We start from the raw sequence: 13353 nt of genomic DNA, 5'->3' as shown, positions 1-13353 counted from the left end.
AAGTTACCAGCAGGATCTAAATGCAGCGTCTAAATGTTCCAGGTTACCTCTCGGGGGATGATTTGACTCTTTTCACTTTGCTGAAAAATATCGTTTTGTTCAAGATTATCAAGAGTTTTGATACGTGAAAGCACGAGTGACAGCAATTTTAGGATAATCATAAACTCCCTGCACTTGTGCTGTGAAGATTGATATTTGAAAATTTTGAAAAATTAAATTTCTGTTATTAAACACAGAGTATCCCATCTCGATGTGGACTCGATGGCACCCACACTCCTCAACTGCTTTGGATGCGGCCGTGACCCTTTGCTGTGGCCCATTCAGCACGAGAGCACATTGGGGTGAGTGTTTTCCTCCGATCGGGAACGAGCTGCTGCAGAAACATAAAGAACGTTGACTGTAGTGCAGAGAGAGAGCGAGGCAGGGATGTCGCAGACGGTCCATCAAAAGTCAGTTTAAGCAGCTTCTCGGGCTGACATCAATTTTTATAAATGTGCATTCCCGCGCTCCTTTTATCAAGCCACTGTGTTATATAAAGGCAGAATCTTTTCATCCAAAAAGGCATAAATGAATGCATTCTCTGAGAGCCGAATTGATTTGGTTGGTGTTAGCCTCGCAGTGATTACTGACTGGAGGTCTTAGTCTACCCTGCTTCTTATTTACCGCTACATTAGCGGCGAGGCGTCGCGTGCACCTCCACACACGCCTCACGGAAACACCACAGCGGGCCTTCAAATCAGTGTGAAATTACATCAGCGCCATACTTTGAACTACATGTAAATGAAAGTTGTCACAGTGCTGTTGGAAATGTCACCTGTCACCTCCATGTTTACCTTCTTGCAGTCTTGCTTGCAGGGCCTCACAGACGCACTTGTGTATCCACTTGACTTGAACATTGTTTACCCGAACAAGAATGCAGACTGGAAGCAGCTGAATGTCACTAAGAGCGCCGTGACAGCTTGAGTGGTTTTTGAGGAGAGAAGACAATTCTTTCCTAAATACGATAGTGTTTTTGTTTAAGGATAGTGAGCCAGCGGGAAACTGCACATGCAGGGGAATTATTAAGGACGAAGGTTTTAAAGGTGCCTTCAAATGAAAAGTCAGTGCAATAAATTTTCCTGTTTAGTGTTATCAAAGAAGAATCTGTTGGTTTAAACAAATAAAAATAAACAGCTTTTATGATGGCTGTTTTGTCGCCATCTTGAGGCACCAAATTGCTTCGAAGACAACCGACTGAGCGCTCGCACACCTGCTCCACGTCTTTGAAGCAAGCAGTTCAAAGGAAATATGGCTGCGCGTTCACTGCACACAGTCACTTTGTCACTTTGGTTGTGCTGCTGTCTCCAGTCACTGTTTTTCTTTGTGTGACTGGAGCGTGAACCACCAGATGCTTGTGGTTTAAAATAGGGTGTTTAGCCCTGCAAAGGTGTCCCTGTGTATCACTTTACTGCGTTTATCGAGCTGTTTTTTGTGTAAATGTAACAAGTTTCAATCAAATTTTAGCGCAGCTAAGTGGGTGGCAAATGGGCTTGCAGCCATTACCTTCTTATTTCCCTCCTTATCTCCTGGGACAAGTCAAATCTGTCCCAGCAGAGTAGTCTCCCATTAAAGCTGCGTCCATACAGAAAGCCGTTTACTAGCACACAATCTCAAAAGTTCAGTCACAGCCAATCAGCTACGCAGCCACCAACCCTTCCCATCTCAACTTTCCCCTCCTGGCAGGCTCGACGCGGCGCCATTGCAGCAGTCTTTGGTATCATTTAGCTGCCTCTCCAGAGAGTCTGACGCAAACATTCGGGACTGCAGCAGGTGATGTGTCAGCATTTCTGAACGAGCACGTTGTGAGCTTACAGTATGCTTGTAATTGTGCAAACTGCTTCACAGCCTGTGAAAGTAGCCCAATGTGTAGAGCTATATTTAATATATACATATATGGACACAGGTGACAGTTTGAACGCAGGCTCCTCTGTCATAGTTTATTTCCATGTGAGACGGGACACCAGAGTAGCCCGCAGTCTTTATGCTTAGTAAAAATCTTTCTATGTATGTTTGAAAACCTGTCACGTCGCGTGAATCGTAACTTCGTAACTTGAACTCTGAGCGGTTTGTTATGTTATTGTTGGCTGTTATTTGGCTGCATGTTTATGTGATGAGGCTACAGCAGTAATGACTCAACGTAACAATATCTCAAAGCGGATCAATCCAAAGTGAAACCATGCAGCGCCTCGCTGTGAGCTGCTGACAACAACTAACAGCATGTGTGTGTGCGACCAGAGGTAGATTTAAGCCTACTGTAACTGTTAGGAACAGATCAATAGTGTTATCACTCTCTCTGTCTCTCTCTCCCTCTCTCTGCTTACTCTCGCTCTCTCTCTTTCTATCTCTCTCGATCTTTCGCTCGCTCACAAACACACGCGTGCGCGTCCGAGCGCACTTGGAGATAAAGCGCGCTGATCGATAACTCTATAGTGCTAACAGAACACTTCCAAAGCAGTTTAAAGGTTTATTGCACACACTCAACAACACAGCCATGACTCTAATATCGAGGATTTCCAACACATTCATTACACCTGAACTCATTTGAAAACTGTTCCATGAAAAATCAGCTTTAAGGATCTCTTTCACTGGAAACACATTAAAGATTCTGCTGCTACACTGTAGCCAAAGTTTCGGTTCGTACACCAATCAAAAGGCACCAAAACGGACATCTTTACCCCCCCCCTCGCTTGCTGGCATGAAACGAGCAGCGGGATTCTTCGAGTCTTTCATTTGCTTTTTGGTTCAGTCCTCTGATTTGCTGCTATTTTGCTGTTTAAGCTGCAGAACGCATCCAATAACTCATCTAACCAGAACAAATACAGCAATGATAAGGTGCTGTAATCAGTCAGTCATTGTCTTTCTCTATCCCCTCTTTCCTCTTTCTGCCCACCCTCCTTCCCTCCCTCCGCCGCCCCGCGCTTCACATCATCAGTCTCCCCTTTTTTCCTCTTGTGTCACCCCTCACCCCCACTCCCCCCTCTCGGTTCGTATTGAGTTTGCATTCTGCTTCCAATAAACTCTCGTCAGGATAAATATGAGAGGAGTGAAAAACAAAAAAAAACAAAAAGAAAAAACTAAACAGAAAGCAGGCGATAACGGAGCATCCATGGATGTGTGGGAGAAAACAAAGTGAAAGAAACACTCATGGCCATGAATGTACTCTCTCTCTCTCTCGCTCTCTCTCAGCAGCCATAAGAAAGTGTCGAAAGTATATTTTAATTCCCTCCTTCTCTCCCCCTGCTTTCTCCTTCTCTGTGCCATATGCTCAAAGCTCCATCTTGGGCTCATTTGCAGCGCTGCACGCACACACACACACACACACACACACACACACACACACCAGCTCTATCAAAGCAGAGGAACAGCTGGCTTGCTCGATATGGATGACTACTCGCCTGTCAACTACTAGTTTCACATAGTACGCACACGCACGCACACACACACACACATAGAGACACATGCACATCATCATCAAGTCCTGGTTCTGTTTGGAGAAGGCGAGCGAGCGAGAGATTCTGGTTTTGTCGGGACAATTAGCCAGTGTGAATATTCACCGAGATAATATTTAAGGAAATATTACAGGAGACTGGAATGTAATCAAAAATTGCAAACACGCACTCAGGCTCATGACATCAGAAGCAAAATGACAGTATGTGTCGCTGTTAACGGTCTCACACAGATGCTCATGAATAATTTTATGTGTCAAGTTAGGAGGGGTCTATTTTACTATACACTCTCCAGGACAAGTAGTGCTGCGGTATAGAGCCATTAGTGTGATAACTTATTTTACAGTTAGCATCAGTATTTGTCTAATACAGTGGTTCCCAAAGTATTTTTGCTGGGCCCCCCTTTATTTTACAAGAAAAATCCCCCCCCCGCACACACACATCCTCCAACCACACACACCCATATTTTGCTCCATTGCGGTTTAGTTCACACCTCAAACATTTAGTAAACAATTAAGCAAATACAAGTAATCTGCAATAAATTACAGGTAGTAAGAAAATAAACTACTAACTCTTTTACGCTACGTCCGCACCTACACGGTTATTTTGAAAATGCAGCTGTTTCGTCCACACGTAAACGGCGTTTCGAATCACTGAAAACGGAGATTTTTAAAAACTCCTTTTTTGCGTTTATGTGTGGAGAGGAATACAGAGTTCGTCACGCAACGCCAAAGGTATGTGCCTTTTTCATGTCATGCTGTGCGCCACGTTATTGTTTACGTGAGATGAATTGCAGAATGGCAGATTGTCAGATTAACAGTATTTTGTCTCTATCTGCAGTATTTACAGGCTTACATATAAACACGCAGTTACTGTCCCTCTATTTACAAAGGCAGAGGCGTCACGGTGTAATTATTTTACACGTAGTTGTTTTTTTCCTGTGTAATAATATTCAACATTGCTGTCAATACATTTTTCAAAAATGTCTCTCTGTGCAAAATGGGTTTAAAAACATAAACAACTGTGGGATACTGTTTGTCTGTGATTTAGACAAATCGTGGCAGGATCAGCCTGATGTTATTTGTATACCGCTGTAACTTTGCTGTATAAAGAGCTAATATCTCCAAAATGTCAGGAGTAGTTAGTCATTACAACAAGTGTTTGTGAACTAAAAATCAAGAATGTGGGATGCTGTTTGTCTGTGATTTGAAGAGCCCAGCGCTGCTCCTGACGAAGGGAAAACCAATTCTGCAGGGAGACCTACCTCGGCACTTGTGCAGGTGAAGCCAAAGGGAAGATTTGCTTCACCATATTTTCTAGTCTTTGGCTTGATTAAATGAAAACTTGTTAAACAGCATTGCATCCATGTGATTTACTAGTTTAAAATTTTTGTATGTTGCTACTAGAGGTGGCACGATACCACTTTTTTATGTCCGATATCATAAATTTGGATATCTGCCGATACCGATATGAATCCGATATAATGTTTTTTAATCAACAAAACTGATTTTTTTAAATATCTTGCTGCATTTTGTATAAGTTCATACTCAAGTTTAAAACAACAACTACACTAAAGCTATTCTGTTATACCTGTATGCAAAAAAAAATATTTCATAGTTCAGCAATACTGATCAATCTAATAAACTTAAACCTACACCATCCTCCCTATTCTGGTATTTTAAAGAGTACTTAGCGTAAATATTAAGCAACCTAACTAATAGGGTTCCAACTCCCAGCAACAACAAAAATAAATAAATAAAAAATAGGGAACCACCCCTCACGCTCCACCTCATGATGCTTAATCGACGTAATCAACCTTAATTTGATGCAGTGTGAAAAAAAATGCACAGAAATCAATTATTTTTCAAGAAATATTAAATAGATTCAACATCTTTCTTCAACAAAATTGCAGACTGCACAGATGGTACCTTCCCAAAGGAAAAAGTATTATAGCTTACTAGGGTATATATATTAGACTTAATAGTCACTATATACAGTAATTGACTTCATTTTACATCAAATTAAAACTTTGGGTGTAAGATTCAGATAATTATTTATTAAAAGCTAGACATTTTAAATGAGAATAAGAAAGAAAAGTATGTCTTTGTGCCCCCTTTTCCCTGTTAATGCCCTATCGGCCCCCCTGGCTAAACTTTGCTAGATCCGCCCCTGCACAGTTACCAGCCGTCAGCTACGTAGAAAAAGATCCTCGAGTAGAAAGTAATATTAAATAAATTCTAACAACAGCTGATCAAGCTTAAACATGCTGCTGTTGTTCAGCCGATGGTTTCCTCTTTCTGGTGCAAAGTGGGCCAAAAACAAACCAGAGAGATGGACTCGCGACAGAAAAGCCGATCAGCTGATCATTAAGCAGTTTCATGATTGAAGTAGCAGCCAGAAGAGGCAGTCGCTTGTTAAGCTCAACGCAGGAATGCTTTACAAACATTCAGAGATGGACTTACACACTTGCTTTACTTCTCTCGGGATAACTTTGTCGGAGATGAAATGCCGGGTTGCTAGCGAAGCTCCACATGCTATCCAGACCACCGACAGGTCCCGCATGCCACAGCCGCTCTATCACGTGACCACACTGCTCCGACGTGCTAACGTTCTGAGGCAAGTTACGGCGTGTTGCAAGTTTTGTGAGGTGCTTTCGTGATATTTAATGGATCGGATTACATTTTTTATTTTTCTCTGATATCCGATCCAGTAATTTAGGTCAGTATCGGACCGATACGTAATATCGGATCGGTCCATCTCTAGTTGCTACAAAGTTCAGCATAAACAGGATATGGTCTGCTGGCTTCAGTCGCCGTGACAGTGATTATACAAAGGTGGTTATTAAAGTTGTACATTTTCCAGAAATACATGGCAAATTTCAAAGATTAAAGATGAAAATTTCTGAGGAAAAAAAGTGACAATTTTATGAGAAAAATATTAGCAAACTTACTGATTTCAAATTTACAAGATTAAAATTGTAAATTTGCATTAAAAAATTGACACATTTAAAAGAAAATGTATTAGGTTAAAGTGATCATTTCAAAAGAAAAAGGTTTGATTAAAACGGCAAATGTAAGACAGAAACTGTGGACATTTATGGCTTAAAGTGGGAAATTTACGAGATTCAATTGTAAGTCAAGAAAAATGAGTTATTGAGTTCAAAAATAGGAATTTCTTTCCATTTTAACCTTGAAAAGTGAAACAATATGACACTGACTGCAAAAAACTATGTTTCCATTCTTTGGCATGAATCTGTCATTCAGACACGTATTTATTTATTTTCTCTGCCTTCTGTGGCCCTAATGCTGCTGTATAGTCACCATGTTGCTGTGAATCACTGTTGTTCAATTAATCTTGTTGTCATTAAGACAACATAACGTTTGACTGTAATTTTAACACCATTATTAGAGCATCAGTGATACGTTTAAGGTTGTGCTGTAGTGACTAAGACCTTTCACCTGTTTTATTTGAGGTGCAGTTAAACGGCAAGAAATTCAAACTGGTAAGGAGGCTAACATAATTTTATATGACGTTAATATGTAGCAATATTTAGGTGTCCTAAGCGTTTATTTTATACAGCAGTTAAACTCCTTCAACTTGCTTAAAGACCACACGGGGAAACAGTTGCTATACGATCCTACATTTCACATGGATCCTCTTCAGGGAGGAAATTAGGAATACTGACACTTTTTTCTACAAAACTGGTTTTTGTGTTGGTTTGTTATCTTGAACATAACCTGCTCCGGAAGTAAAAAGTAGAATTGGGCTGAAAGATCTATTGCTTTATCACCTATTCAGGTTGTAAATCGTGTTTTTAAAAAGTAACTAAGTAATTAATTACTTTTGAAAATAAGTAATCAGTAAAGTAACGGGATTACTTTTTTGGGGGAAGTAATTAGTTACTGATTACTTTTTTCAAGTAACTTGACCAACACTGGTGAGGACTGAACCAACTTAACATGGGTTAAACCTCAAGTAACCTAGCCCCAAATGCTACAGATTTGCAGAATATGTACACAATTACATTTCCTAGTTCTATGTAAAGTGAACTGATGGCTTATATACTATGATCAGGAATAATTTAAAGGACTGAAATTTTATTTTCTGTTTTAGACTAATTCCGTGAAGACCATTTATTTCACATTGGTTTAATATAGATATGGAAAACACGTTCCAGTAATTCTTCGCTTACCTCTCCTGTGTGGTTGAGACTCAGCTTGGGCAGTTTACTCTTCGCATTTCCAGAGTTTCCTCCATAAGCCTGACTGCTGTTAAATCCCTCTGTGGCCACTAGAGGGGGTTTAAGTTGGGGAGAGTCACTAGGCGCCTGGTCTTGGCCATCCATTGGTCGAACATACGCCGTAGGCTTCTGCTGTACAGCTATCGGCTTCCCTGATAGGTTACCAGGTGGGAATGTAGGCGTGGTCAATCCAGATGTGGGCGTGGTTAGACCTGGAGTGGGTGTTGTCAGAACTGATGTGGAAGCCAACGGGGAGGACGATGTACAGAGGTGGGAGCCTGTCTCACTTTCAAATGGGGAGGATTTAAAATATCCACCATTTTCTGCATTAGTGGAAGACTTAAAGTGGCCACCATCCATGGCAGTAGATCGAAAGTTGCCACCATCTGTAAAAAAAAAAAAAGAACACAACAATCAAAAGTCAAGACTAACCAAAGAAACACCTGTTATAACACAGCGTTGCTTAACTTTCTGCTGGCAAAACTTAATGAAGGTTGAAATGCTGAACCTCTCCCAGATGGATGTAACCAATCACAATCAAAGCAAATGATGTGTTCAACATGCTTCTGAAATCAAATGCAAGATGTGGTTATCATAGAATGCAGATGTCAATTTTCATGAATTCCCCAAAAAGGTGACCGAGTGTGTTTGTTGCTGAAATTATTCATTCAAATGATTCATCTGTGCTCATGGCTCAAGCAAATAACAAAGAAACAGATAAAGAGACTTTTTACCAGATGACACCTGGAATTAAGGACTTTCTGAGAGGTAGGTGAGGTGTGATCCCACTTTCCTATTTAAGCCAAAGATGAAGCTAAACCTAGGATTGTATTAGCTGAGGTTAGCATAAAGGTTGTAGTGGGGGCGAGACAACTAGGCTGAATTTGAACAAAGTGTTTTAACAATTCTCAGCACTACTTTTACCAAATAATACAAACCCATTGGCCTGCTGGGCCTAAGTTAACGAACCATTTAAAAAAAATAAACTCTAATATTAGCTCGTGCATCTTATTAGCCTACCTATTAGCCATTTTTGCATGTAAAATCACAGCTTGAAACAAATGTAAATAAGCTAAAAAAGAGACTAAAGAATCAAGTAAATGTTGCCATTTGCATGTACGTGATGGCACCAATACTCCTAAACTACTTTGGATGCAATGTGAAGCGGCCGTGACCCTTTGCAGCTGCCCATTCAGCACAAGCGCATATTAAGGTGAGTGTTTTCCTCCGAACGGGAACGAGCTGCTACAGAAACATAAATATGTTAAATAAATACGTTGACTATAGTGCAGAGAGAGCGAGGCAGGGATTTCGCAGACGGTCCATCAAAAGTCAGTTTAAGCAGCTGACATCAATTTTTATAAATGTGCATTCCTGCGCTCCTTTTATCAACTAACTTTGACTTGTGTATAATTTGCACTAACTGAGCATCTAGCATTATAGCAGGTGGATACTTATCACCATCACTGCCAGAAACCCTGCTACGCATGATATCATGTAGACATGCTAGCCTGTCTACATGATATTTTTCTTAGAGTACAGATGTGAAAGTTAAACAACCAAACGTCTTCTTTTACAGATTTTTTTTCTTGCCGACTTACCGGCGAGTGGGTGGGTTTTGGCTGGGTGGGATGAGTGCCTTCTAGAAGAAGAGGAAGAGGAAGATGATGAGGAAGAAGAAGGGCTTGAATCTTCTTTTAGACCAAGTTCATCTTTGAGTGAGCTGAACAGCTCGTCATGTCTTTGCTGCTCATCCAACAAAGACATTTTCCCTCTGCTGGTGGTAGCTCCTGCTGTCACCTGCCCCTGCCCATTCTGTCCTAACCCCACAACAAGGCCTGTCCCCTGGGTGCTCTGTCCGTGGCCTCCCCTTGACCAGTCCATGGAGCTCCGGGACTTTTTGGAGTTCTGATGTGGGATTGCTGTTGATGAGGATGTGGTTGAAGGGGGTGGTTGCATTGAAGCTGTAGAGGAAGAGGGTGTATTCCCTGTCTTCTTGTCCCCACCTGTCTCTGCTCCTCCTCCTCCACCTCCTCCTCCTCCACCTGCTCCTCCTCTCAGGGCTTCGTTAAAAAGCTGGGATGGCTCTATGGCGGGTCTCTCTGTCGCTGACGTGGTCGGGGCTTGCTGCAGGTTGCTGTTCGCTGTTGTTCCTTTGGGGATTCCCACCAAGTGGCTCTGGTTGGAATGGCTGGTTAACAGGTCTTTCATTTCTTCATACGAGCCCAGCGTGTTTTGGACACGATTGGCCAATGCATCACCTTTATTAGTCTGAGAGGAGAGAAGGAAGACAAAAAAGACAAGGGGGAAGGGAGATACAGAAGAGTATTAATTAAGCCTTCCATTCTTCCTTTTTTACAGGTTTGATGAAAAGCCCTCTTTACTCATCTGGAAAAGAACAGTGAGAGATAGATAGGGTGACCACTGACCAGACATCAGGTTGAGATGATTAATTAAATACATGCCACCCATAAGAGGGTCCAGTCCAGGCTGGAGTAGTAAAATTAATGGGGCAGGAATCATTATTAGCCTGACCCCAGATTCTCAGGCATTAATGGCTTGGAGGACAGTGCACGTTTTACTGATATATGAAGGTAAAGCTCTTTAGCTTCTACCTGGTAACATGGAGATGTTCCTCAGAATAGCTCAGCAGTACCTTTGGTTTCAGTCATTGACAGATTCTTTAATGATCAAACTGCACGATTTGATCATCTGGCATTTTAAAAAGGACACGGGTAATCAGCAGCGGTTTCAGCGCTTCTATTTTAGGAACCGGATTCTTGCAAAACGTCAGGAAAGAGGAGCAGGGAAAAAGTGAAGGCCAGTAGATTTTTATCCTATCCATTGACATTTCCTTTTTCTACCAGAGTTACAAATTGTGTAGCAAATATTAATCATGAATCAAGTCTGAATTATGCAAGATCTCCAGCCTATAATTTACGTGTGACATTTCATCATGAGCTGCAGATGAATGATGAACAATGGAAACACTGAATGAGATCAATGTCGAGTGTGGCCCTGTAATTTTATTGTACAACAGTGTTGAGGTTTGCTCAACAAATTTTCTCAGGTAGTTGACAGCCTGCACTCGTCTAATCAGCCCTGTGCTAACATTAAAAGGTAGTGTCAAATAAATGTGAGGTTGAAAACAACCTTATTCTAATTTTTGAGCCAAGGTGAAACTGCTTTATTTGAAGAGCTTAATGAATTTGTGAATAATGAATATGTAAGGTAAAGGTCATAGTACCAGTATTGGAGTGCAAAACAAATATATAATTATGTATGTGTGTGTATATATATATATATATATATATATATATATTATATATATATATATATAATCCGTGTGAGGTTTCCTTATATCCTTTATTCTCCTCAGTAATGTCAGACTCTTGGCTACATGTTGTGTGGTTTTGTTTTTCCAATGCTAACAGCTTCAGTCAATAACCACATAATACTGTAATAACATGCAATGATCCATGGAGAGGTCTTATTGCTGAAGAGGGAATTGTAAGTGCTTGTGCGCATGCGTGCGCAAGTGTGTGTGCCACTTCACAACATTACAAATTAGTATAACACCACCCCAGTATTTGCTCTAATAGAGGGCCGTGTAAGTACCATTTGATAATAATTGCTATACTGTGGTGCCCCCCTTTTTCTAATCATCACTGGTTTGACAATAGTTTATGAAGCAGGCAGAGCCAACTTTCTCCTTTTTTATTCTGACCAGTTACACAAAAATCAGGCTAAACTATTACTAACTAAAATCACCAACAACAAGAACAGGAAAAGTAAAAACCCAGCGAGGTCCATAATTATCTGGACAATGACATTTTTTGTAAAATCAAACTGTACATATATGATTGAAATGCAGACTGTTTGGGTTTGACAAAAGTATTGCATGGGCTGTTTAGGAATTATAGATATTTTTATACTTTTTTGAGAAGCTCAAAAGTGGCTTAAAAATCCGATCATCCAACAAACTCTAAGAGGAGCCAAGAAGGTCAGCATCATCAAAAGGCACTAAGGACCACAGAAGATAACTTTACCAAATATATCCAGGAACAGCCTCAAAGAGGTAGGTTTATCACTGTCAAAGGCAACAATGTAGACACACCGTCATAAATGGAAAGACAGACAGTTTACAACAAGGTGCAAACTGTTGGTGCAACACTGAAGACCAGATTATACTTTTGTGAAAAATACATTTAAAGCAATTTCTGAAAAATAGTCTTTGGAAAGATGAAACTGATGCTAACTTGTAGCTTAATGATGGGACAAAAAAAGTATGGAGAAGGAAAGGAACGCTTCACAATCTGAAAGCGCCCCACATCATGTGTCAAACACAGTGGAGACCACGTTTTGTCATGGGCATGTATGTCTGCCAGAGCTATACTCTGCTCAGATTCAGCCAAATGTCCTGATTGGACAGCTTGGATCAGAAGTAATTATATGTGCTGTACTGGCAGTTCACCAAAATACCAACAATGTGTAGCCCAGTGGGGATGGTGCTCCGTGGGTAGGTAAAATGCTCATTCGTTGAAAAGCTATTGGCAGAAAAGGAAAAAGAAAAAACGTGACTTCCATCTTTCCAGATAACACAGGCTCTAAGCGAGCACATTTAAGCATCTTTAAAGTCTAAGCTAACCAGCAACAAGAGTAGCTCATTTATGGTGGTTGCACATATTTTAACACTGTCCCCTGGTGTCACACATGGTACACTCCTACAGCTCTACACAGGACCAATGAATAACCAGCACCCAACCATCTTTACTGAACATCTCTGGTTACACTAATATAGAGGTTAATAGAACTGATTCTTATGATTGTGTGTGTCACAAAAAACGTCAACTCGAACCTATGCGAGTGGAAGGACCATTCATCTCTTCGTCACTTCACTGTATCCTTCAGTTTTAGACTCTAACAAAGCAGGAAAACCATGGAAATACCGAAATTAAACAGGGCAAAGAATCAAGCCTTATTTACAAAAGATTAACGCAAAAAAGGACAGAATTGCATTCAAATAATCTGAACAGATGTAATTTCTGTGTGCGCACACTCACACACTGGCACGCAAACACTACACACCGTGAAGTTAGCTGTGAATAAATTAGCCCATCTCTTCTCCATCTCGGGCTCATGAATAAAAGATCTGGTGGCTGAAGAGGAACAGAAAACACATTTACAGAGAGGCAAAATGGAAAACAGAGGAGAAGGAGAGGATGAATACCTATGTGCGTATGAATGTGTGTGTGTGTGTATGAATAGATCATCCCAAATAGCTGCTAACGGCATAACACTCTTTAACAGGATTAGAAGAGGGATTAGCTAATAGCTGACAGAGAGAATGAATACTGGAGAGAGGGAGAGAGAAAAGACAGAGGCAGAGTGATGGACAAACGGGAGATACGCAGGTACAGAGAGAAAACAGAGACTGGTGGTGGACAAAAAAAAAGCAAAAATGAAGGCGAGTGGAGCCTGGAATTACTAAAGTTCTACAAATTGTATACATGATGATCATAAAGTGATGATACTGATCTATAGGCTGCAGTTCAGCACATTCACACAGATGAAGTGCAGCAAGGTTGCGCTGGTTAAGCCAGTATGAAGTAAAGCCAGCATTCAAAA

The 13353-nt window shown here is 40.8% G+C and overlaps 1 protein-coding gene across 2 annotated transcripts in view; it reads right to left on the bottom strand.

Annotated features, from left to right (window-relative positions):
• Positions 1-13353, bottom strand: part of aff2 (AF4/FMR2 family, member 2) — a 207938-nt gene that overhangs the window by 132211 nt on the left and 62374 nt on the right. For both annotated transcript variants that reach the window (XM_085287892.1, XM_085287896.1), the window contains exons 3-4: positions 9327-9996; positions 7678-8111 (exon numbers count right to left, since the gene is read on the bottom strand). In XM_085287892.1, the coding sequence (XP_085144018.1) occupies positions 7678-8111; positions 9327-9996 (1104 nt within the window). The remainder of the gene's footprint in view (positions 1-7677; positions 8112-9326; positions 9997-13353) is intronic.

This window comes from Mchenga conophoros, linkage group LG2, assembly GCF_057382185.1.
Source record: "Mchenga conophoros isolate Kocher_MC1m ecotype Shallow Benthic linkage group LG2, M_conophoros_male_GT1.1, whole genome shotgun sequence".
Classification (NCBI taxonomy): Eukaryota; Metazoa; Chordata; class Actinopteri; order Cichliformes; family Cichlidae; genus Mchenga; species Mchenga conophoros.
Note: the sequence above shows the minus strand (reverse complement) of the source record. Positions and strands in the feature narration are given on the sequence as shown.